Raw genomic sequence first — 26,564 nt, forward strand, 5'->3', positions numbered from 1 at the left:
AACGCACTCTGTGGACTCTGGTGGACAGTTAAAATTCTACATAACACATCCTCCAGGGGCCTTGCTTCCTGCTTCCTCACTCACTTGGAATCCTTGGCTCTGTAATGCTTTAAAGATATCCAGAAACTTCCAGTTGCATCTCTAGCATCCCACAGGCTTTATAAACATTGTGAAAATAGTAGTAATCAGTAAGGGTTGACATGCTGATCCTTAAAACAATCCTGTAAGACGTTTTCATTAATTACGTTTTATAGATGAAGCACCTAAGGCTCAGAGAGGCAAGCAGCTTGCCAAATGTTGCACAGCTCATTGCATATGTAATGTGAGTGTATCAGGGCTCTCTCTGTGTTTGGGGGGAGAATGTCCTTTCAAGAAATAGTTATTATGTGCCAGGCACTGTTCTGGGCACTGCATACACAGTAATCAAAAACCAATAGGCTTATATTCCAGTAGGAGTATGTCAGAGGATGATAAGTATTACTAGAGAGAATTAAGCATGGAAGGGGGGGTAGGAAGTGCTGGTCTCAGTCCTCTCTGACAGGCATCTGCAACCAGGAGCCCGGGGACCCTCCCCTCAGCCCCACATCAACAACACCTGTGCCAGTCTCTCATTAAAAGGCCTTTCCCTTTCCCCCATATTGCCATAGCCTCCTCTTAGACCAACCCCTGCTAAAGCGTTCTGGAGGTCCAGGCAGTTTCTAATGAGTCAGATGAGCAATTTAAAGGGAAAAACCTTAACTCCTTCCTCAGTGCGCACCTTAGAGGGTGGAGGTGGAGAGCATTCCCTAGTATTAATAACTTCTCTGTGTCTTTCCAGTCTCTTCTCCTCCTCCTCCTCCCGTGGTTCCTGCTTAAGCCAACCCCTCACCACCACCTCCCTCAGAAAGTTCCGCCCTCCTCACAGACAAAATGGTCAGGTTCCCTCTAACCAATTGTCAAAGGACTCTGGTCCCTTACAAACAGTAAATACCCACTTTCTAGGATTCCCACCAATAAGACTGAAGTCATTTTCCTCTTCAGTTACCAAGTGTGCCCCAGATGTCGTTATCATCCAAGCAAAACACCATCCAGCCTTCCACAAGGAAAACACATTCCTTCTGTTCCCACAGTTTTGGCCTTGAGCCTTAGAGATAGTAACATGGTCACACAGAGAACTTGACTCCATTCTGGGCTGCCTGGGACATGTAGAGATAGCTTGGGCCAAGAGTGTCTCTTTGAGTCACTGGGAGTGAAAATTTCAGTTCCCCTAACAGATGTCTTCAGATTCCTAGATTTCTCCCATACTAAGAAATGCCTGGAGAAGGGGAGTTGAGGACAGGAGAGACGTGCTTCCAATTTACTCTATCACATCAGTGGGGACTTGACTTTGGTTTTCTGACTTCAAATTCCATTTTCTTTCCATGAACGCTGGTTAGATGACTCCATAAATTCTCTCAAATATGCCACACAATTCACTTGACTCAACCCCAGTATGTAATAGTGACACCGTGCAATTTGGAAGGCAGCCAAGGGAAGGAAAGAAGGTGACCTGGGTGACTACTCATCACTTTGGTGGATTGTCTAGTCCAGTGGTTCTCATCCAGGGGCAACCTACCCATCCCACTCGTTATCACAACTGGAGAGGGTGTGCTACTAACATCTAAAGAGTAGAATCCAAGGATGGTCCCAAACATGCTACAATGCACAGCANCCACTTGACTCAACCCCGGTATGTAATAGTGACACCGTGCAATTTGGAAGGCAGCAAGGGAAGGAAAGAAGGTGACCTGGGGGACTACTCATCACTTTGGTGGATTGTCTAGTCCAGTGGTTCTCATCCAGGGGCAACCTACCCATCCCACTCGTTATCACAACTGGAGAGGGTGTGCTACTAACATCTAAAGAGTAGAATCCAAGGATGGTCCCAAACATGCTACAATGCACAGCACAGCCGCCCACAAAAAAAATGTCAGGAGCGCCAAGGTGAAGAAACCCTGTTTTAGGCTTTGCCTTATCCTCAAATGGCCTGTCTCCAGCCACTAATCAGGCACTAGCATTTCACAGCACAAAAGAGGAAGAAGGGAAAGGTAGAACAAATTTGTTCTATATAAACAACAGTGGTTTTGAAGAAAAATCCAATTAGGAAGAAAATTGAAACCCTCTAAAATTTGTTTAATGTTTTTAAGTTATTGTTCATATCCTAAATTATCCCTGCTGCCTGGTTGCCATGGGAAATAAATTATAAATTCCTCAACGAAGCATCAGTGTCCTTCCTAGACAGCCCAGGGAAGGAGGTGGGATTTACCCAGCTTCCCCATGTCTCCTTCGGCTGGCACAAAACTCACATAAGATGAGAGGCTTGAGGGGAGGGCTATTGCCCTACATTCCAGTTCTGCTCTGGCTTCAAATCCAATCTTTGGACCTTCACTCCCACCACACATGAGCCAGCAATAAAGTGGGTTAATGCTGGGCCAGCCTCAGGGTTTGGCCCTAGGTTAGGATCAGTCTCATCTTCATCAATAGCCAAATGCCAAGTCTGATTCTCAGGGCACTGTGCTAAGCATTGTGTAGGCAAATAAACAGGTTTTTCCATTTACTTCTGTCTTTGAGCCTAGAAGCATGATGACAGTACTCTCAAGACTTGACTGTAGCCACCCTTTAAGGATCAAGAAAGAGGTCAGGGAGTGCGTGGGTGGCTCAGTTGGTTAAGTCTCAGACTTTGGCTCAGGTCATGATCTGACGGTTCATGAGTTCAAGCTCTACATTGGGCTGCCTGCTGTCAGGAAGAAGAAGGGGTCAAGGAGACCCCGGGTCAGTGATACATTCTCTGTTGCCTAGTAGGACAGGTAGAAGCTCAGCCTGACTATTCACCTAGGAAAAGGTTCAATGCCACAACATCAAATCAGCTGCTAATGGAGGCCTAGGGCAAGAATAGATTCCTAACTCCTACTCCTGCCAAGGAGGAGGGGGTAATAAATCCCTCTTAGCATCTCTTAGCCCTATTTGAGTCACTACGCAGTCAATGCCTGGCTGCCAAGAGCTGTGACAGCCCCACAATCTCTACCAGCAATTAAAATTTCTAGCAAGATATATAGTCTTTTTGAAGATGACCAGAAAGTAAGTCTCACACATTAGGATTCTACTTACGTAGATCTTTTCAAGCTTGACCAGGGATAAATCCTCTCGGGCACAGTCTATGAGAAAGCCAATCTTTCCATAAGTATGTCAGAGATGCCTATTATGTGCTTTGGGGGTAAAGATGATACTAAAATGGAGCCTTTGTCTTCAAAAGAGAGAGGAGAGACAATTCCATTGGGGAAAAAACAATATAGATCCTGACAGTGAAATCACCTTGTGTCAATGACACCGGTACAAGCCATAGGCTGGGAGCTACCTGAAAGGTTAGACTATGTAATCAAAAAGTCCAAGGTTGCTGGCTACAAATAAGCCTGCAAGTAGGCCTTCCTTGAAAGGCCTCTGCCACAAAACATCAACAACAGCTTAATTTTTCCCAATTACTCTTGAACTTGAAACCTAATGTATTCCAAAATACCTTGTAGTAGTATACCTCTTATTTTATTGCTGGCTTACTCCCTGTCTGACTTCATGTGGTTTTACTAAGGTTTTATGCATTCAGATGGTACTTCATGGAGGTGTAGCAGCTCTTGTCAGCACTAAGTTTTTATGGTGCCTAAAATTTCAATTATAGTCCCAGCATTAAGTAAATGCCAGATTCTGCCCTAAAGAACTTACAAATGACTAGGACACAAGCAGCTACTCTAGCCAGTAGGAGTAGAACACGCCTTTTACTCTTTGGAGGCCAGCCCATAGGTTCCCCACCCCTTACACACACACACACACACACACACACACACACACACACACACACACACTGATAGTTCCTCAGCCCTGATAATTCCAGTTCTCTTGCCCTTGTCCTGGCCTTCTTGACCAGCTTTCTTCACCAGATTCACATACTGAACAGGATACCGCAGACACTGCCTCTTTATAGGTATGACATGTAGGTAGGATCACTCTTTATACCAGGGCTCCTCAATATACAAAAATGCCTTTAAAATTACAGAGATAAAAACTAATACCTAAAAAGAAAGAGTGAATTGACAGCACTAATAAGTGGAGAAAAGAACTACTTTCCCGCTTCCCTTTCTTTAAATCATAAGCCTATCACAAGCACTCCCAACTGACTTTCCGCATGGCCAGCCCAGAGTCCCCCTACCTTCCACAGCAGAAATCCCAGCGAGAAGGGAAACCAACTCATTACAGTTTTCCCAGTTACCTCCCAAGTACAGCTAGAATGCCTGTATCCAATTCAGCAGACCCACCTACTCACCTCAGGATTTTTGCTACATCAACCTTGTCTAATTAGAGTGAGGCCAGAATATCAAGAAAATGGGAGGAAAAGGACTGGAATTGGGAGAAGGTCTAGGAAGAAAAACCTGTGGTCTCATCCTCAGGTGTGCTGGGTCCTCAGCAGTAGGACAGCAGGGAGAGAGGACTAAGCCAGGATTGAACAAATCTATGTCTGGACTTAGCCCCTCAACGAGAGTCAGCAGATGAGTTCCCAGTATCGAAGAGCTGGACAATCTCTGGACCTTCTGGTTAGCAGTCATCCAGCCTTGCAGGCAGGAAAGGGGAAGGTGCCAGAGTGTGACTTATAGTCAGGCCTTGGGTGTCATCACCCCCAAGTTAAAAAGGCTTCAGCCACTGGGCAAAGGAAAGAGAGAGAGGCCACTTCTGGGGAGAGGGGACTCATCGGGACCAAGCAGTTTGACAGGACCCCAGCTAAGCTACCTAAGGTTTATTACAAGGCCCCAGCCCAACGACAACAAAAACAAGATGGCAAAGGGAAGGGTGCAGCTCAGGGGTAGTACCAGCAGGGGGCAAGAGCCACTTGTTTTCTTTTAAGTTTATTTATTGTGATAGTGAGAGTGTGTGTGAGCCAGGGGAGGGCAGAGAGAGAGGAAGAGAGAGAATCCCCAGCAGGCTCTGAAGTGCCAGAGGGCTCAGCCTCAGGAACCCTGAGATCATGACCTGAGCCGAAATCAAGAGCCGAGGCTTAACTGGCTGAGTCACCCACACCCAGGCGCCCCCACAAAGCTATATTACAACACACACACACACACACACACACACACACACACACCCCACAATAGAAGAAAAGAAGCCTCAGTGGCACAAAGCAGGATCTTGGAGAAAGATGGGAGCTCAGGGCTCCATGTTGAGCATAAAATAAAAGCAAAGACAGAAAAGCCAGTGGCTTGAAATTTATCTAAAATATGAAGATACAGACACCTTTGGAGAACAGAGGAGTCCTAGTGTGTCATTGTGACTTTAATGGCGGTAATAAGCCTGTGGTTTTCCAGTCTTGGGATTCACTCGCCCACACACAGAGAGAATATGTTTTTCCTCTATGACAAGAAAATTGAATCTATCTTTCAGTCTAACCGATCTGAGATATAAGTGAAAAATAAGACTGTGTTCCGTCACCTTCAATCTTTCTCTTCACTCCGAGACTGGTCCTATTATTTTCCTATATTTTTTCAAGCGTGTGAGAAGCGTTAATGGATGAGACATCAGTTATTCAGCCCTGAGATCTGGGAGGGCCTGGGTTTCGTGTCTCGGCCACAGCATGAAAGTCGAATTGCTTCGCGGGGCTGGGAGGGTGCATAGGCTGGAAGGTGGGATGGGAGGGGAGAGGGGCGGTGTGTGGGAAGAGAGAAGAAATAACCCCCACAGATTCTGGGCTTGCAATTGATGTTTGGAAAGACTCTGGATGAACTCATATATGGCACTTAACATTTTCATTCTTTTTTTTTTAAGTTTTATTTTATTTCTTTTAGTAACCTCTACATCCAATGTGGGGCTTGAACTCACAACCCTGAGATCAACAGCTGCACACTCTTCGCATTGAGCTGGCCAGGCACCCCCATCTTTATTCTTTTTAAAAAATTTTTTTAGTGTTTTATTTATTTTTGAGAGAGAGATAGAGACAGCATGAGCAGGGGAGGGTCAGAGAGAGAGGGAGACACAGAATCTGAAGACAAGCTCCAGGCTCTGAGCTGTCAGCACAGAGCCTGACATGGGGCTCGAACCCACTAACCATGAGATCATGACCTGAGCGAAGTCCAATGCTTAACTGACTGAGCCACCCAGGTGCCCCAACCCGCATCTTTATTCTTATGTACCTCTTTAACCTGCACCAAAAAATAAATGTAGGGCATATCTACTAATTAGGGCTCAAATAAGATATGCACTGGCTATGAAGGGATATGATGTACTGTCCTCTCCCATCCAACAGCCACCCAAGTACTTTTGGAGGCTTTCACTCTACCAAACTGCAGGACAGTGCATGGTGAGAACTTGAGACACCCAGAATGTCCTGGCAGGTCCTTAGCATGGGATAATTGGGCAGATCATTGGGTTACAAAAAGTTGAAAAGAAGGGTTTGATCAACTACCGCCTTCAATGCTCCCTGTGCCCCAGGGGAACTTGGCATCTCATATCATCGTCAGGAGAAAGTCACTGCCCTGCAAGTCCCTTGTCAGTAGCATTCCAGTCCCTGTGGTACCTTCGTATCCTTCTACCTAAGGTCCAGATAAGGTCAGGCCCTTCAAGGCCTTCCCTAGTCATGGCAAAAGATGGAGTTGGGAGTAAAGTCCCTGGGGCCCCTCCCCAGCTCAGTCTGAATTTGTAGGGCACTCAGAAGGAAGGAATGCGCAGGCTTTCTTCAAGAGCAATGCTGAATGAAAAATCAGGGTAGGTCCCTAGCAGTGCCGCCCTTCTGCAGGGGAGACAGGGTCACCCACAAGTGTCCCTCATTGGCAGCTAGATCTGAATATGTACACACACCAGACCTCTCTGTCTTCCAGGCTGGCTAAATAAGGATGTGACCTATGCACATTTCTACTCCTTCCTGAACTGTCTCCAGGTGAGCCCACACCGACCTGTTCCAAGACCACATTCCCTGTTACTGGCCATGTTCTTCTGTCATCAAAGTGGTGTTTTCTTATTCTCAGGTCAGCCCCTGCCACAGCTGGATGTCCTCCAACAAGACACTCCGGACTCTCACTTCAGAGGTAGGACTGTTACGGGTCCTCTGATGCCATTTTTGATTATTCCTTCCCTGTGTTTACTGCAGCGTTTCCGCTGGGGATGGGATTTGGGCAAGGCAATGGCCTCCAAGGTGGTGAATAAAAATGTCAACTGCTAGGGTTCTTGAGAAGTAGGGAGAATGTGGGGTGCCATGTCTCTCTCTGCTTCCCTCTGCCTCCCTCTGGGTCTGTGTCTTGCTGTGTCTCTCCATCACTGTCTCTGTGTGTGCCTGTCTCTCTTGTGCATATATGTACACACATACATCCCTTTTAAAGCTGGTCTTAGGCAAATAGAGAAAAGCAAGCAAAGACAGGCCCATATATGGCTGACTTTCTCCCAAGGTACATGAGGACCAGGTGCTCAATAGTCTTCTGTCTTCTCTGAGGAAATCCATGGTTCACACACTTCTTTTTTTTTTTAATTTTTAATGTTAATTTATTTTTGAGAGACAGAGACAGAGCACAAGAAAGGGAGGGGCAGAAAGAGAAGGAGACACAGAATGTGAAGCAGCCTCTAGGCTCGGAGCTGTCAGCACAGAGCCGACACAGGGCTCAAACCCACAAACCATGAGGTCATGTCCTGAGCCTAAGTCGGAGCTTAACCAACTGAGCCACCCAGGCGCCCCGTCACACATTTCTTTCACTGATGGTGGATAATCTCTTTGTAAGACATTTATTGATTTTTTTACAAAAGAAATACATTTTAATTTAAAAATTTGGAGAATATAAAAAAGCACAAAGAATACCAACAAAAATTACCCAAACTCCTACCACCCAAAGTCAATATGTATGTATGTCTTTCCAATATTACTTTCGTAGATATTTTGGGGTTGTGCCTACAGAGCATCAGAATGCCTTCCAATGTTCATAAGTTATTCCTCCCATCATAATTTTATCACCATTTTAAGGTATACAATATATGAATATACCGTATGAATACCATGAGTTATTTCCCACCTTAGTGTTGGACATATAGGTTGTTTCCAATTTTTCAATATGAAAAATAGCATTGTGATGAACCTGTGTGTATATATATTTCTTTCTATATCATTTCTATTTCCTTCAGATAAATTCTTAGAAAAATAATTGGGTCAAAGGGTATGTCATGTTTAAGGGTTTGATCCTTATTTCCAAATTGCTCTCTGGGAAGCTTAAACAAATTGACATTCTCAGTCACCTCTCCCATGGCAATATTCTATATTACCATGATTATTCATCTTTTCTTTACCAATCCTGGGGGAAAGAAGTGGTATCTTATTACTTTAATTTTCACTGATTGATTCCTAATGAATTTTAACAGTTTTGTGTGTTCGTTAGCCATTTGTACATGACTAGAATTTAATGCGCAGAGCAACCTATTGCTGATGGCTTGGAGTGAGGGTGAGGACTATCGATTTCTTTGTTCTGCCTGAATTGTCTCACTGAAGTGTAGGCTATAAGGAACTCTCCCTGTTTCCTTTGTATTCAGAGAGCAAAACAACTCTCCAATACACTGAAAAAAATTGCAAGCAGCCAGAAATTCACCAACTTCGATCTTTTCTATGCGGATTTTGACTTCCAAGAAGGTAAGTTTTGCTGGGAGTGGGTTTTGGCAGAAGACAGGAGTAGCAGCTAGTTTAGAGCCTGCCTGGGCAAAGCGTTTATAGGCCAACAGGCAGTAGGTTGGGCAGGGAGGCTCCTGCATGTTCTAACATACTAATAGCTCTGAGTATTGGAGAAAGGTAAAGTGTGAGACCCTCTCTGGGAGGGTGGAAGTCTACTATCACCTATTCATCTCAGCATCATTTTAGAATCCCTGAAGCAACAGGGCCAATGACCTGTGGGAAACAAATTTGGGCCGGGAGCCAGCAGATCAATGGAATCACCTAACTCCTTCTTGCCAGTTTAGCAAGAACTGGCCTGCTTACCTAAAGACGAGTGTGGCAGGAAAGAGGGCGAAGGCAGTGCCTCTCAGATGCACATGAAATTGCCTGTGGGCTCAGTAGCAGTGCAGACTCCCAGACTCCACACGTGATGTAACATGAGAGTCTTTAAGGGAGGGACCTCAGATTTGCCTATGGATTTGACAATCCATATCCCAGCTTTCTGAAAAGAACATCACTGTTTCTTTCCTAGCGTTCTGTCCAGACACGGGGGTCGCTACTGAGTGGCCACACAAAAAATAGGCATGATTATTGGAGCTACTGATCTGTCCTTTACATCTGGACTCTGAGAAAATGGTTATTTATTGACTTTATTCCTCCCAGCCTCATTTTTATTGCTAAGCACTTGTTATACAAGAGAAAAGCCTCCTGTTGATTGACTGCCAGCTGAGATGATGCTGATGGAAAGCTTTACAGCGGATGCAAATGATGGAAGGTGTCTCTTCCAGAGTTTATCATCTCTATCTCCCCACCACCAACAACCCCAGCCCCAGCATCTGGGATGGAGCAGATGGCCATCATGAATTATCAAATTTTACATTAGCTGACACGTACTGCATTGCACACTCTAGCACTTCAAGTCTGAACATCTTTTCAACAGGACTGATCTCCCTTAACTAGGTTTCCTGCCCGGGTGATACATAATTCTCTCATGGGGAGAGACATTTTGATAAATAACTTCTCATTAAAATGCAGAGCTAAAGACTCACTAATGAATTCCTGGTGTAAATAAATGCACCACCAAGTGATCTTTGATGATCATCAACCTTGAATGTAGACAAAGTTATTAAAAATATAATAATGTCTAACATTCAAATGGGACTTTTCAATTTCCAGAGTAATCTCTAGCTCTGTCGTTTATTGTCTTCGGGAATGTAGGAAACCTTCCTGAACGTGTCAAAACTCTCTTTTCCAGACCTGGAACTGGGGGTATCATATCTTCATAACAAATCTTTGTGATGAGTATATGAAACAAATGTGTAATTCTCCTAAGTGCTGTGCCTGGTACACACAGAGCCAGTGCCCAGGAAAGAGCACCATTCCAGCACGCCCTTGCCACTCAGTGTGTGGTTCAGAACGAGCAGTATCCACAACACCTGGGTGCCAGTTACAAATGCAGAGCCCCCCGCCCTGCCCCACTTCTAATTAGGACCTACCTCACTGGAATTTTGCATTTTAACGTAATCCACAGATGAGCCATATGCCTGTTAAAATTTAATAAATGGGGCCCTATAACACTACAAGATTAAGATTTAGTTAGTCATCTGATTTTTCCTAAGTCCTACTATGTACTGTGTTGGTGCTAGGAATACAGCTGTCAGAAACAAAACAAAACAAAACTGTCCTTATCTTCATGAAGGATACAGAGAGAAGAGCTTTACCCTTGACTCGCTACTACCAGTTTTCCATGGGTGACCTGCCAGGCTTGAAGTTGAGGTTCATCAACTCCCATTCTTGTCCTCACAGCGACAATATATGCAGCAGAGAAGCAAAACATTCAGTTAAACTGAACTGACCATTTTATTATTTTTTAGATTTTTTTTAAATGTTTTATTTTTTTGAGAGAGAGAGACAGACAGTGTGAGCAAGGGAGGGTCAGAGAGAAAGGGAGACACAGAATCTGAAGCAGGCTCCAGGCTCTGAGCTGGCTGTCAGCACAGAGCCCGATGCTGGGCTTGAACCCACGAGCTGCAAGATCATGACCTGAGCTGACGTCGGACACTTAACCAACTGGGCCACGCAGGCGCCCCTGAACTGAGCATTTTAAACCAAAATGGCAGTGGCTCCCCTTACTGAGAAACCTCCTCAGCATTTGTCCTCGCTTGGCAACTCTCATCAGCAGTTTCAGGAATTTCCCGAGAGGCATTTATGAAAAATAAATCTGAAGACCCAGTTTTGGTCGAGGGCCTTCCTTGCCTTCTAAGTCAGTGGGCCCAGTGGAGGGATAGTGCAGGCAGGGGAAAGGGTGGCCTGGGAGCTGCCCCCCTGAACATCTGATACAGCAGAGGGATCATCCACTCCCAGATGCAATTCTGGGGCGACCGCCACTCCTGGGCAACTCACCGTCCCGGAAAGCCTATAGGTGCGCTGTGCTATGAGAAAAAGAGCCCAGGTAGAACTGTGCCCCAGCCCAGCTCAGACACAGAATGACTGTGTAACCAACCTTGAGTAGATTAACTAACCACTCTACTTTGTTTCCTCTTGTGTGCGGCAGCAAGAACTAAGCGGGGGTGGGGGCTTATGTGAACCCTGAGCCAACCCTGCCATGTACTGAGACCCATCAGCCTCCCACCACCACTGCCATCAGTATATGCAAAGCTCCTAGTACGTTCTTCTAAGGCTTCTTATACAAGGAGAATAAATGTTGCTTCTCTTCCAACGTCCAACGCAGCTCCCATCACCAGTCATACCTGTGGATCACTCTGAGTTCCCTAGAGGAGGCTGTGGTGGAACGTATCTCATTAGCACTGCTGTCTTCTGTTACCAGACCCAAACACTGGATAGCCACATGTTAAATGGCAGTACTCATGCTCACATGAAAACCCCCCTTCTCCTTTCAGTACTGTATCTGAGCTGACTGTTGCATCACAAATATCCTCATTTTTCATATAAAATTTCCATGTCCATACCCTGTGACAGAGCAAATTGCAGTTGAGAGTTCCCGTCCCTTGAGGGCAGGCATGAGACCTATCTCTTCTGCATTCTGACAGCCAAAGTCTCTCCATGAAAGTCTACTGCTCATCTCCAAAGACTCTTTTTTGTCTCTTGCTGACTCATCCTCTAACTGGTTATGAGCCAAACAGAGGCAGCAATTTTTCCTTCTTTCAGGAAATGCCAGCTTGAGCAGGTGACGTCCTCTTTCTTTGTCTGTACCACACCTCCCAAACAGAGGAAGGAAAATGCCGCTTGGCCGACAGGGCCATTTTTACACTGGCAGTTTAAATATACCAGCTGCCCTCAGTTTCCAAGACAACTCAATTGGAGTAACCTTGGTTCTTGGTCTTTAGTTCTTCCCATGTGTATGTTTGTGAAATAACCAATGACTTCATGGTGCGAACCAGAGTTCAGATTTCGTGTTTTAAATATCTACTAGTGTTACTGTTCATCAAGATGCTATCAAGGGTTTTGTGACTCTTCAGTGATTTCTATTGCGTCTCTGAAAAGCCAGTCATTAGCAGACTTACTTTGACTTTGCAGATATAGAAAATACATTATGCACCAAATTCTGAGAGAGAGCATTCATGACCATTCAAGAAGCTTCATTCAGGTCTTCTGAACAAATAGGTATTCATTTACCTATTTTTTTAAATTTTTTTTTTTTTTCTGAGAGAGAGAGACAGAGACAGAGAGACAGCGTGAGCAGGGGAGGGTCAGAGAGAGAGGAAGACACAGAATCTGAAGCAGGCTCCAGGCTCTGAGCTGTCAGTACAGAGCCCAACGCAGGGCTCAAACCCACGAACCATGATTTCATGACCTGAGCCGAAGTCGGACGCTCAACCAACTGAGCCACCCAGGCACCCTTGTTTACCTATTTTTAACTATGGTCCCAAGTAGGAAGAAAACAGACCAACTTACCATGCTCCCCTCCACCTCCAAAATCAGTCAGAGAGGAAATAAGACCACTGTCTGGTATTGTATTTATTCTAAGAAAGCAAAATTTCCCCTAAGATAAACAGATGTAAAAGGGTCACTCCGTCTAACACTGAGCACAACACAGGTAAAACCTTAGCCTCTTGCCTGTGAGTTAGTGATTCTCCCTTTAAGTGTTATAATACTGATGTGTGCAGATGTGCAATGACTGGTAACCCTTGCAGACACAATAATCATGTGAGAAAATGATGGTTTTTCACTCTGAATAGTCTGATTGTAGCCTTGGTAACCTGTGGCATTTCTTTTAACACCTATTAGATTTTCTATATGATAAGTTCTTCTAAAGGTTGGACTCCCTTGTAGCGGGGAGCGATGGGGACTTGTGCAGCTGCAGAAACATGTATCCTGGCAGGAAGCAATATGTTGTCACTGACTCCCAGTAAAACCCAGGTGCAAAATATGAAAGACTGGCGCAGGGGCGGCCATTTTGCCAGGGAAGAAGACAACAGGAATTGGTGATCCTGTGTCTAGGACTTCAAACCACCAGCAGGAATTTTTTCCTGAGCTCAGAGAAGAGCAGCAGCTTTTGCAACCCCTCAGGGAATAGGGATTGGGTAGCAAGCAGGGGTGGCACGCTGTGATATTAGGACTAATTACAAAAGCGGCATAGTACGGGTTCAGCTCTGGAACAAGCTTCACTTGTCCAGTCAAAGCCTCCAGTAGAATTTCCATTCCTTCCCTTGGGACAAGATGAGGGGGTGTGGGGACCAAGAGAGCGCACATTCCCGCTCTTGAGTCTTTGTCACGTGGAGGGGGAAGAACTAGAAAAATCGCAGCTGTGTCTGCTCCCCTCTCTGGACACCAAGGAAATGAAGGTATGGGTGATGCTAGGAGCCATAAGTTTCAGGTATTTCTCTCTGGAAGCTCTCTAGGGATTTGAAATTTCCTTGAGGAGTTCTTTCTGGCTATGTAGTATTACAGCGTAGAGTTAATGGTGCCGCTGCCTTGGAGCAACTGACATTCGTGGTCTCTTACTCTGGTTGAAGGGCAGTTTTATTGCTTTTCATCACTCTGGGGCTCATAATATTTCCTCTGTAGCCATACTCACTTTAAATGTGATGTTGAGATAATTTTATATAATTATATTCCTGACAAACTATGTGACTTTTAATGGTGATTGCTTGGCATACACGGGCAGTATCTGGAAATGGCAGCCCACACAGAGATGTTAACAAAATGTTTAATTTTCCCTCCTTCTCTTGCAATACTCACCCACTGAAAAATGAGATGAATTTACATTTATGTTGAGTATTTCAGGGCTCACCTTTTCCCACCACCCTCCTCACTGAACAAACCACCTTCTCCTAACACCCTCACACTTTTTCTTCCTGAGTCAGGAAAAAGAAAAAGACCATACAATGGGAAGGTCATTTCCATTCAGAAAACCTTCAGATGGAGATAATAGCCAAGGGCAGCCACAGTTGAGTAAGCATCACCCGGGGTGGTGGGCAGCTCAGACATTTTCCACCTGATCCTTGCTCTCTGATATTGACGGTCCCTCGGTCCCTCGTGGAAGCATGTAGCTAACCCTCTGGTTGTGTGTGTCCTGCAGTCACGAAGGAGTGGCAGAAGAGAGGTGGGCAGCCCTGGCAGCTCATTGAACCAGTCGATGGATTCCACCCCAATGAGGTAAGTGTGATCACACAGCAGTGGCTGAAGGCTATCTGTTGGGTTATTTTTAAAATAGAGTTATGCATCCTTGTGTTTATTTTTATCCCATTTTATTCCAGAATGAATTTGAGGTAAGGTACTCACATGTGTAAGTAGAAGATTCAGTAAAAATAAAGTGAAAATGAGAGTGAAAGGCAAATAAGATAGAATTGGTATCTGGCTTCCTAACTTAATGTCTACAGTTCATAAAATATATGTAGGGTGGTCCTGAGAAACTGTTGGTGGGAGCCTACAAATCAGCCGTGTTGTGTAGAGGCTGATGTAAAAAGGGACATAAGTGATGGCCTCCATTAAAATAAATAAATACATACATACATAAATGCATAAGTAACTCAATAAATAAGTCAAATACTCAAAAACAATCACAAGGGTTCCTGGAAGAGAGACTTAGGAGAAATTTCTTCTATGGATCTTTCCAGAAAGGCCACTGAATGAGAGGAGAACAGTGTCCTTAGCAATATCCTGCAGTAAGAGCTGTTTCTTATCTAGGATTCCAAGGTACACTTCTGGGAAGTAGTTCTCCTCTGGCCTCTTCCCAGAGTAACAGGAGATGAAGGGTCTCGTCCCCTCCTACCCTCACCCTCTCCATTATCCTAACTTCAACAAAGGAAGCACCGCTTTCCTCTGTTATACCCACTGGACTTGCTCATGAGATTTCTTCATTTAAAAAATAAATGAATAAGTGTGGGGGTAGTTCTGTCACTTTTCAAATTTGGAAGCTGGCAATCCTTTGCAACTGTAGTCTTTGTGGCCTAGCCTTTGGTGAGTACGGTGTGGCAGTGACAAGGGTCTAAATCAGAGAAGCACTCCTCGTGTGCTCTCCCCGCGGCCCTGGTCTCGGTGGTCAGCCTGGCCACAGGGACAGCTGACCGTCCCCTCAGGAGCCTGAATGCAATGATCCGGCTCCAGGGAGTACCTATAGACAGGGCGAAAAGCTGCCTCAAAGGGTAAAACAACAGATGAGTAAACAGTGGAGTCCCACAAATGCTGGGAAAATCTAAAGTAAAACTTGAATGCCCATCTCCCTGTTTTCAACAACCAAATAAATAAATAAATCTAAGTAATCCATCTCAGAATATCTAATTTTCCTCTGTATCATTTGGATGAAGTGATCCAACAGAATTATTGCCTAGAAGCTGGCTAAATACTAGATGTCTTCTCCTCACAAAAAAGGTGACTTTCGTTATACAAATTCGAAAATTATAAAAATTTCGTAGTTTTTAATATGGAGACTTTCTTTGTGGCAATAATTAGGTAGTGGTTCTTGTCATTCCCACATGTCACAGAATTTTACCTTTCAGATTCTGTAGAGAATTGAGGATATAAAGAAATAGAGAAGGAGTTAATTAGGAACAAACTAAAAAGCAGAGGGTGAAAAATAGCTTTGTTTTATCCTTCCAGGCCTATTTGTCTGATCCATCAAAAGACCATCTTGTCCCTGACACTGAACATAATATTGGGGTTCAAAGTGTGTCCAATTAAGGCTTTATCTTACACTCAAATGGCTTTTCCTATAACTGATTATTGAGAACAGAGTCAAAAGCTGAAAATCTGGGGGTACCTGGAAGTCTTAGGCAGTAAAACATGCGACTCTTGATCTCAAGGTCCTGAGTTCAAACTCCACGTTGGACGTGGAGCCTACTTTAAATAAATAAATAAATAAATAAATAAATGTAAAAATGCTGAAAATCAATACGTGCCATAATGGTATGTTATTCCTGAGAGATGNCCCACGTTGGACGTGGAGCCTACTTTAAATAAATAAATAAATAAATGTAAAAATGCTGAAAATCAATACGTGCCATAATGGTATGTTATTCCTGAGAGATGTGTTCACATGCTGGTAGTGGATGATAGCATGGCGGGATCACGTCGCAAGTAGGCGCCATGGGTAGCCATGCTTAAAACCTGCCTATTCATCGTGTATATTGAGCTGAAGGGTGCAGACTGCAACTTGCCATCCAAAACTCTTTACTGGGTGCCCCCCCCATATCAAACACAGTGAGAATTCAAGAGTGAACAGGAAACGGCCGCTGCCATCTAAGGAGATTACAGTCAGTATAAGAGGGAGAGAATGACAAGTGAACAGAAAATTAAACAGAAAGTGTTTGATGCTTCCAGTTGTGCGAGCATGGTACTGTGAGGGATGGGATGGGAGAGAGGGGTGTTTGGAAGAGTTTTCAGAGGTGTCCACTCAGAACTAAGCATGAGCTAGTCAAGTGCAAAGAGGGAGGGTCTGCACAAAGTGTTCTGAGAAGAGGAAACTGCACTGGCCAAGACCTAAATGCAAAAACAAACAAACAAAACCAGTAGCGCACATTGGAGGAAGTAAAAGTCCTGCAATGAGGCCAGGGCATTGAGTATGGGAGGGGGATTGAGAGAGAGGAATCAACAGAAGTATTCAGGGACCAGATCATGTAAGGCCTGTATGGAGTTTGACCTTTTTCCGGTGGGAAAGAGGGAGCCACTGAAGGTTTTTAAGCAAGAGAGGAAAATAACGAGACTTGTGGCATCAGCCTGGAGAGTGGTACGTTGGGCCGACCTAGAGGGAGGGAGACCATCTGGAGGATGCTTCTGTGTGTGTGAGGTAACGGCCCAGGAGGAGCGGGCAGAAAGAGAGCAGTTTGTATTGGAGTTTCATTCACAGTTGAGTCAACAGAACGTGGTCATTTATTGGCTGTGAGGGTGAGAGAGAAAGAGATGCTAAGCGTGACGCTTTTCATGACTTGAGAGATTGGAGAGATGATTCTGTTGCTCGCTGAGGTGAAGAACACACAGGATGGGGTGGTTTGAGGGGTTTGCCACATGTTGGACTTAAGGAGCCTACAGGACATCCAAAATGAGGATGTTCTTTTAGCAGATAATATACAAGCGTAGAGCTCAGGAAAGGGTCTGGGTGGGAGCTGCAGACGCGAGCACATCAGGATGAACTTGTGACTTGAGGCCTTGAAGAGGAGCCTCTGGATGTACCTGCAAACTCCTCTCCCGAGGAAACACCTTACAGCAGAGGCAGTATTAATGGATCCTTTTAGATCCTTATGTCATTAGTTTAAAAACTAACAACTTAAAACTGCCACATACACACACACACACACACACACACACACACAAGCAAATGGTTCACAAAACATGGGCAGCTATGGGAGTCCGCATCTTTTCCATCTTAAAAGAGCCAGATGGGCAAGGTTGGTCTAAGAAACTCGTGTAAATGGCATGGGCACAATACCAACCAAAGGAGTAGACTCAGCCCTTGTTCAAGTGCCCTCTCAACAATTCCTGTACATCTGAGCAAAAACAGCTGGTTCTGGCCGCTTAACCACCAACGGGGGGAACAGGCTTTATCCTATTGACCTATTCTTCCTAAAGCTCTGCAGAAATGTCTAACCACTGCCGACTCAACTTCTCCAATTTTCTTAGGAAAACAAGTTTAAGTATAAATAGGAGTTGTGTTGAACAGTTCAAATTTATGATTGATACGTTATAATTTTTAACCAATTTATATCTACCATTTAAACTCTTTGCTTATATTTTAATGGAAAATAACCAGACATAGAAAAATTCCCAATATAGACTGAGAACTGCTTTACCTTTTCATCTCACGCCCCAAATGTAGAACCAGAAATTTAAGAGATATCTTCTTTTCAGTATGAGAGGGAGATGTAGAAGGTGATAATGCTGGACTTGATGGTTGATGGGATTTGGTGGGTAGGAAGGAGATGACTCGCAGGATTGGGCCTTTGGGTGAACAGAAGTGAAAAATACCAAGTCAAGGAACCCCAAAGAAGAAGGGGCAGATTTGAGCATTCTGAATTTGGGGTGGCTGCACAAAATCCAGATGGAATTGTCTAGATCGCCGTTAGGTCAAATCAATGGGTTCTGATCTCAGGACAGGGGCCCAGCCAGGGGACACAAGTTTAGAAATCACCAGCATCTAGTTGAGAACTAGAAACACTCTCAGAGATGAGACTGGCCCACGGGGTCAAATTGTGACCATTGCCCGTTGCCTCCAGCAAGAGCAGGTGTGGTGAAGAGGGTAAAATGGCAGCCAGACTGCTGACAGAATGCAAAGGAAGTCTGCCTTATAGAAGAAATGATATTCCAATGACCCTGGCCTGTGGAAGCCTCAGCAGTTCTACAGTTCAAATACGCACTTTTTAAAAATCTCTGCTAAGCTAAGCCTCTGAAGAGGCAGTTTAGAGATGTCTGGGCCTAAAACCAGACAATAGTAAATAGAAAATGCTGAAAGAGCCACAAATATCAAGTCCAGGTTCCTTGACTACTCTGAGACCCAGCCAAACACCTCTGACCCCTCCTGCCTTAGCAGCTTTGCCTGGCACAGCTCTCTGCTCTCATGATCCAATAGCAACTCAAACTATCCTCCTAAAGCTCTCGTTGCAAGCAATAAAGTTTCCATGACATCATCTCCACCTTCTCTTGAGCCCTGGACCTTATACAATACTGGAGGCAGACATAAGATAAATAATCGATGGATTGGTTTTGCATTATATATATATATTTGGTTTTAATATAATATGTATGATTGGGTATTAAGTGTTAATAGTCTCCAGGTGTTTGTTTATCTCAGCGTGTAAGCCCCTGGGAACCCAAGGCCCTGGGCGGACCTGTGGAGTCCCTATAAGAAGGAAGCAATGCTGGCAGTAGGGACGGTGGAGAGGAGGGCCTTCTGGGTCAGGGAACCCTCAAACCCAGTTATTTTAGGCTGGCCCTGCCCATGCACCAGCGACCGTGTCTCTTCAGTTTCCTTTATACATGAAGCCAGCTCGTAACAGTGCTTCTGGAATGACACACTGAGTCGGCACAGAGGGGCTAGAACCGGGACTTTACATTTTCCCTTAGATGTAAGTATTTCAGTCCATCTTACGCCATTGTCATTGTTGTCAGTTTACAAATTTAAAACTAATCGGAACCAAAAGTAACCAGGGCCAAAAGACTGTGCTTGCGGGCAGATTAAGAGAAGCAAAGCCATGCCTTCCCTATGGTTACTTAGGGCTTCCCTGCAGGCATTTAAAAGCAATCTTACCAAGATAGCCCAGAAATGTTCTTCCTACAGGAAAAATAAATTCAGAGTGCATTTTTAACTTTGGTCTCATAAAACCCCAGAGTTAAATTTAGCCAGGGTTCAACTTAAAAGGGATCAGGGATGATAAGCTTTCAGTAAAACCCATGCAGTCTTGCTTTGAATTGCATTTCTTCTTTTAAGTATTACAAAAAGGTAGTTACTGTTTAGGGTTTGATTTTATAGTTGTCTAACTAAAGAGTTCTATTTTTGTAACAAAATGCATAAAGGTAGTTTATGAAGCAGGCACGTGATGGGATCCTGGATTATGTGCAGCTGTGACCACTGCTGGGCTTCTGCTGGGTCCAGATGTGTCTCATGAACTTGCAGGATGGACCCGACACAGCTACGTTTGCTTGGAGGGCCAGAGGCTTTCCTGGAGAGGAACTCAGAAGAAGTACACATGTGGCTGAGCAAAGAAGTGGGGCTCAATTTAAAAACTGTCATCAGAAGGGAGAGAGATTCTAAAAGCCATATGGTGCTGTTAGCAAGAGTCTAATCAAGAAACTGCACCAGGTTCCTACCCTCCCATCCCCCTCTCCCTGGACTTATGCCTCAGTTCTGGGGCTACAGAGAAAAACTGAAAGACCTGTTTCACCAAACTCACAGGGGACATTGGGGTGTTAAGTCACCTGCTTTGTTGCCCCTTTCATGAAAACCTCAAAAAAAAAAAACGCCGTTACAGTGGACCCCTGACCACCACATGGACTTGGTACCGTGAGGGCTCCCAGGCGGCAGCAGGAGGCAGACAGATGGGTGGCAATCTCCCACAAAAGCACTGAGGCTACAGGTGGGCCTACAAAAAAGGCGCCAGCGCCCCTCAGATGTGGGCTTAGCCAAGCGAAGGGGCACACCTGCTGGAATGGGCGGCGGCATCCGGACCAGAGCAGCGCCCCCCACGCGGCAGCTATGTGGACTCTGGGCAGCTGGGCCCCTGCAAGGGCATGCAGGCGGCAGAGTCAACTACAGAGGAAGAGCCTGTAGTTGACTCTACAGGCCTGCCTCTGTTAACCAGAAACCCCCACTTAACCAGAGCCCCTATCAGCCAGCCTTGTGCTGGACCAGATTTCCTCCCATGCATGTGTTGGGTAGGGTTACTGAACAAGGCAGCCTCCGACCCCCTTCCATGCTGCCAAGGTCATGTGCGCTGGCCGGAGGCTGTCTCTGTCCCCTGTCCTGAGGACAAATGTTAGGGAGCTATGTGACACAAGTCTCCACTGGTGAAATAAATTAGCTTGCACCCGTCTGATGGAGTACCTTGCACTGAATAAAAACAATGATATAGATCTACCTTTAGTGACACGGAAATATGTTTGTAATATAAAGCAAAGTAAATAAAAGCAGATTACAGATTGTGGGGGCGATTACTCAAGTGTATGCATTTGTCAACACTCATGAAGCTGTTTATCACAGGAAGTTAATTTTACTGTGTGTAAATTATACCTTAGAAAGAGCAGATCATAAAATGATATTTACAGAAGGATCCAATTTGTGTGTGTGCGCGCATGCATGCATCTGCACGGGCAAGACTCTACACCCGATGTTACCATTGGCGACCTCTATTATAATTACAAATGACTTTTATTTACTCTTTTCTCTTTCCGCTTAATTGTCTTTTTAAACTTTTCTCCAATGAATAGGTATTGCTTTACTATTTTAAACTATGACTAGGGAAGCACAAAAGAAGCCTCATGTTCGAAGACTGACTAATTTGGAGTAATGAGGGTAAAGGGTGGCTGTGCCCTGCCCTGTGCATCATGGGAGTTACAATGGGAGGTTGGTTATAAGGGAAGCCCATGGTAGGTGCTCTAGTAAATGTTTGTCAAATGACTGAATGATTATAGTGGGTCATTTTATCACAAATCTCTAGTTCAATAATAACCATGCTGCTCTCACTTTAGACCCAATATATTAGCAGTGCACACGCATAAATATTTTCATCTCCATTAGAGTGACAGCCAACTAATTGCTTTCAAACCAAACAGTTACCACACGCTGAAAGCTGATCTCCTTCCTTTTAACTTTCCTCTTCTTATCTTCACCCCATCTCCTCTTTTATTAATTTAGATTGGGAAATAAATAACCACAAATGCCTTGGTTTCACATAATTGTTAGGAAGACAGCTTAGGCGTACCATGTAGAAAGGCAAAACACAAAAAAGAAGAACCAGTAATTTTCCACAGACCTGGCAGCAGCCTCCTTTGTTGAGAAATAACAGGAAAAAACAGCCACAAGACCTTCGAAGACACTGCTTGCTTAGTGTATGAGAGATGATCACCCCCTTCCTGGGAATCTGCCGGCTTGACAGTTAACCTAGGGGAAGGGGTGGTATGGGGTGTAGGGGTGTGTGTGTGTGTGTGTGTGTGTGTGTGTGTCTGTGTGTCTGTGTCTGTGTTGTGGGGGGAGAGGGTGGATATGGTGTGTGTGGTGTGGTGTGATGTGTGTGGCGTTAGGGGGTGCGTATGTGTATATGTGGTGGGGGTGGGTAGGGTGTGTTTCTACTAGATACCACATAGATATGATCAGATTACATTGTTGGATAGATAGAATTTCAGGGCTACCTCAGAAAGCTCAGGAACATATTAAAATACTGGGGATATTTAATGTAGCAACTAAACCAGTTCTAGTTTTTTCTAACTGCTAAAGCTGTACACACCATTTAGACCCAGAAAGGTCTTTGGACCATTTACTCAAGCCCACTCATTTTGCAAGTGAGAGACTTGCAGCCCAGAGAGCAGAAGGGGGCTGCCCAGCATCCCCTGGGGAGCTGGAGGCCTGGCCTGTAGGTGAACAGGACCTGCCCTTTGGAGACAAAGTCCACGTGCTTCTAAATAAAGTTGGGGACATCCCTGAGCATCTGCCCTGAACAATGAGTGACCCGTTAAGGTCTTCAGCAATCACACTTATCTTTCAGCATTAAAAAACCCTTTGGAGATGTAGCCATCAAGGGCCTCAATGCCTGGCCAGGCCCCATTTGCTAAATAAGGGCATTATCTGCAGAGAAAGACTCCTCACCAGGAGCATGTTAATGATAAGCCAGAGGGCTGGACAACCAAGACTGGCTCCTGCTAACATCATGAGTAAAGGGAGATCTGCTGTAAAGCAAAGCAACCCAAGAGTGGACATTCAGCTGGAAAAGCCAAAGACAGGCCTGATGTGCATTAAGCCAGTGATTCCTCACCCTGCACCCCAGCCACACTCTTCATGCTCACAGCCTCCTTCACCCTGGCGACCATGCAGCCTCATCTCCCAGGCCCCTGGCAGTGCCGGCCATGCCATCCTCTCCCACACCTCTCTGCTCTCTGCTTTTGCACATGTTGTGTCCTTCACCAAGTGCAATTTTTCCCACATAACCCATCTTGGTGAACTCTCCTTGCAAATTCAGCTCCGCCATCACCCTCTTCAGAGAGGACTTGTCCCCTACCTGCCCCGCCGCCACCCACCCCCCAGCAGAGTTGACACCATCTCCCCTTCTAGCCTCACACAGCACCACCTGTGGATTTGGTGGTGTCATTTTGCATGTCTGGTTCCCTCCCTAGACTACAGTTCCTTGAAGGAAGGATCCATCCTGTTCATCTCCAAAACCCAAGATGGAGACCTGCAGTTGATGTTAGCTGCCCACAGATAAATCAAAACGTGCATCTGATGACTGTTATTAAATAAAAAATCACCTCAAAGTTAGCAGCTTAAAACCATCCAGAACTCAGTTTCTGTGGGCCAGAGTGCAGGCACAGTTTAACTGGGTCCTCTGCTCAGGATCTCACAAGGCTAATATGCAGGTGTGTCATCCTGGCCGTGTCCTCATCCGGAGACTCAGCTGGGGAAGAATTGCTTTCAAATTCACTTGGGTTATTGGCAGAATTCATTTCCTTGTGGATGTAAGACTAAGGACCCAGCTTCTTGCTGGACGTCAGCCCCTTGCCGTGTGGACTTCCTGACAAGCCTTCTTACTTCATCAGTCCCACAAGGAGAGTCTCCCAAGCACAACTTCCAGCAAAGCAGCCTCTTAGACAATGTTGTGTAATCACTGAAGTGACATCCATACCCCATGTTTAGAACCAAGTGATAGCCCCCCTCCCCCATATCAAGGTAAGAGGATCGTACAAAGACACAAAGGTAGGAATCATGGGGGACTATCCTGGAATCTGCCCACCACACAAAGGATACAGTAAATCCTGCTGCTAAATTCTTTCCTTTGTTGTAATTTTCCTTTCATTCCTCCTTTGGGTTCTCTCTTACAGGTGGCTTTGCTGCTCTTGGCAGACCGCTTGTGGAAGAAGATGGAGCTTCAGTGGCCCCACGTTCTGGGAAAGGAGAATCCATTCAACGCTCAGATTGAGCAGGTGTTTGGAGATCAAGGGGGCCACTGAGGGCCTTCAGGATGTATACTCCTGGAAAGCCCAGGGAAGCAAAAACTTGAGTAAAGTCATTTAACAAATAGTTACAAGGCTGCTGTTTCACAGACTCATTGGTTTCTCTTTAGGAGCAACTTTGCAAGGCGCTTTTCTCTCATTTTGGAGTGTATCTAAATGACAGCGTGATTCTGTGTGTTTTGGGGATCAGTTCCCTGCAATTGACCTTCAAGTAATCTTTAATAAAGTGCTTTGGATGCTATTCCAAGCAAGAGTGTCCATGCCCTTTCATAGCTAACTGTTCTAAGAACAAATGAGAAGTCTAGCAGTGCTCAGCAACTTACCTGGGGTCTTGGTGTGCCTTGGCTGGTCCTTGCTCTGTTGCTGTTGCTTCAAGATGGCCAGCAAGCAGGGGTTGCCCCTTGGGAGGCTGTGGCCAGCTGCCAAGGACTGTCACAACAGAGCACAAGACTATAAACACAAAATTAGGTACCGACTTGGATGTTTGTTTAGAACGAGAAAAGAAATCGCAACAAATTTCAAATTTTTAAAGTTGACAAATACCATAAACCTCATAAAATCCAGAAGATTGAAAAATGTGACCATTTTTCTTTCTTTAAAATGTTTTCTTACATTCTTTGGGTGCATAATCTCATCATCTTTTCCAAGAAAAATGATTTGGTGATATCATTGTCTACAGAAGGACAGAAAAGTAAATGTCTTGCTTTTAACTGATAATTTAGAAGAGTTTCTTTCAGCCACACAATTCGTTATTGGTGAAGTCATGTAAATTTTTAGCTTTGTCAAATTGAGAAGACCTCTATCAAATTTCTTTTGAGTGGGACCTGTTACAGTCACACTCCCTATTTGTAGTATTGTTGAAGTATTGTGAAAGTTTGGGGTCCATATAAGCACAGGAATTCCGGAAAATTCTATTGTACACCATTCCCATTGGTGTGTCACCTCCTTTGACCATCTCTGATGCAGCAACAAATTTAGGGGTCTGTGGGTGTATATCCAGACCCACATCACACTACCAGCATCCCACCTCACGGGGGGACATCTTCCTACATTCTGCCCTCAAAACTTGCTTGACACAGCCCAGAGATGTGGGGCAGGTCTACCCTAGGGGTCCCAGGAGCACATGAATAAATGCATCAGCATCTTCCTTTAGCAGTCAGTTTGGGAGGCATTGAGTGTGCTTCTCAGGGGCAGAATCATCCCCTTTGTTCATGGCAATGACGCCTTCGATAGTGCTTCCTTCTGCTTTGTATCACTCTCCTTACTCCCTCATCCCTGCTTTCTTGGATGCTTCCCAAATAAACCACCTGCACCTAAGTCTTTGTCTGAATAAAGCAAAAATTAAAATGATGGTGTGTGTCTAACTGTGTACGTTTTATTATTGAATATATTCCTGATTTGAATATACTTCTGTTTTGGTTTGGTTTGGTGGTTTTTTGTTTTGTTTTTTGCTTTGTTGCCCTCCCCCATACTTCTGTGCACACTAGGCACCAATGCAAAGCACATCTCCCACTCACCGTACACCATCCGTTGACATGGACCAGCTTCTGGCTTTGTGCATGTCACGCCTTGTTTCTCCTCCATGACCCACACACTTCCCATGCTGGGAGCGGTAGGATTCTTTCATACTGTGATTCTGCCCACGGGCCCTGCACCCTTGTCACAATACTGGTGGTTGGCAGGGGCACGCCTGGAGCCCCTCCTATACCACGATGACTAGCAGTAACCCAGAGGTGCACAGAAATGACTGCCGACCACGTAAATATTCAACCTAAACCCAACCTAAACGGACCTCCACCTCAACTGCCCCCAGATGCCCATGGCTATCCCACAGCCACCAGATGTAAAGGAAAGTATAACCGAGAAGAAGCCATTGTGTCTAAAATATATCCCAGTTGGCAAAGATTACAAAGTAGATAGCCATGCAAACACATTGCTTGGGTCCCTTTGAGGGCTTTGGAAGGGACACTAAAACTTAATCTTTATTAGAATTATGGTCAGTTCATCTCTGCCCACAAGATTAATTTGCCAGTTTGTGGATAAGCTTCAGTTGTAGGGGCCAAAACACTTAAAATGTTGTCAGGCCATTTGTTTCTGTCACTGGGACAGAAGCATTGGTTTAGCGTGACCAGTACACATCCTGAGGGCAGATCAACAGGGACCAACCTGCTGCCAGGAGGCCGCTTGGTTCCAGCAGGAAATACAGATGAGGAGTATGATTGAAGAGTACGAAGTGTGCAGGTGTGGCACTTTGGGAACCGGGACATCTGTCTCCTCTTGCAGGATGTGGCCCCAAACAGGGTCTTGGTAAGCACATTACTGGTTTTAGTGTTCCGACAACTCTTGGTATTTTTTTTAAGCACCGAAATAACAATACTTGTTGTAGTGTTGTTTTATTATTATTTTTAAATCTGAAATCTTAATCATTTAGTCTCAGGATATACCCAGGGAACACTGCACTAAAATGTTTTATTCCTTTAGAAAGAATTCTATTTCATCCTCCCTCTGTTTAAAATGCTTCCAAGCTAGCACATGTACCCCAATGCTCATAGCAGCACTCTCCACAATAGCCAAAACATGGAAAGAGCCTAAGTGTCCATCAACGGACAAATGGATCAAGAAGATGTGGTTTATCTATACCATGGAATACTACATGGCAATGAGAAGCAATGAAATCTGGCCATGTGTAGCAACATGGATGGACCTTGAGGGTGTTATGCTGAGCGAAATAAGTCAGGCAGAGAAGGACAGATACCATATGTTTGCACGTATAGGAGGA

The 26,564-nt window shown here is 44.9% G+C and overlaps 1 protein-coding gene across 4 annotated transcripts in view; it reads left to right on the forward strand.

Annotated features, from left to right (window-relative positions):
- AOAH (acyloxyacyl hydrolase) overlaps positions 1 to 23,849 on the forward strand; it is a 165,617-nt gene extending 141,768 nt beyond the window's left edge. For all 4 annotated transcript variants that reach the window (XM_077775418.1, XM_077775419.1, XM_077775421.1 and 1 more), the window contains 5 exons: positions 6,870 to 6,928; positions 7,017 to 7,076; positions 8,560 to 8,656; positions 14,217 to 14,293; positions 23,654 to 23,849. In XM_077775418.1, the coding sequence (XP_077631544.1) occupies positions 6,870 to 6,928; positions 7,017 to 7,076; positions 8,560 to 8,656; positions 14,217 to 14,293; positions 23,654 to 23,782 (422 nt within the window). In that variant the 3' untranslated portion in view covers positions 23,783 to 23,849. The remainder of the gene's footprint in view (positions 1 to 6,869; positions 6,929 to 7,016; positions 7,077 to 8,559; positions 8,657 to 14,216; positions 14,294 to 23,653) is intronic.
- The last annotated feature ends 2,715 nt before the right edge of the window (positions 23,850 to 26,564 follow it).

The sequence above is a fragment of the Crocuta crocuta genome, unplaced genomic scaffold (assembly GCF_008692635.1).
Source record: "Crocuta crocuta isolate KB4526 unplaced genomic scaffold, BGI_CrCroc_1.0 scaffold197, whole genome shotgun sequence".
In the NCBI taxonomy this organism is placed as follows: Eukaryota; Metazoa; Chordata; class Mammalia; order Carnivora; family Hyaenidae; genus Crocuta; species Crocuta crocuta.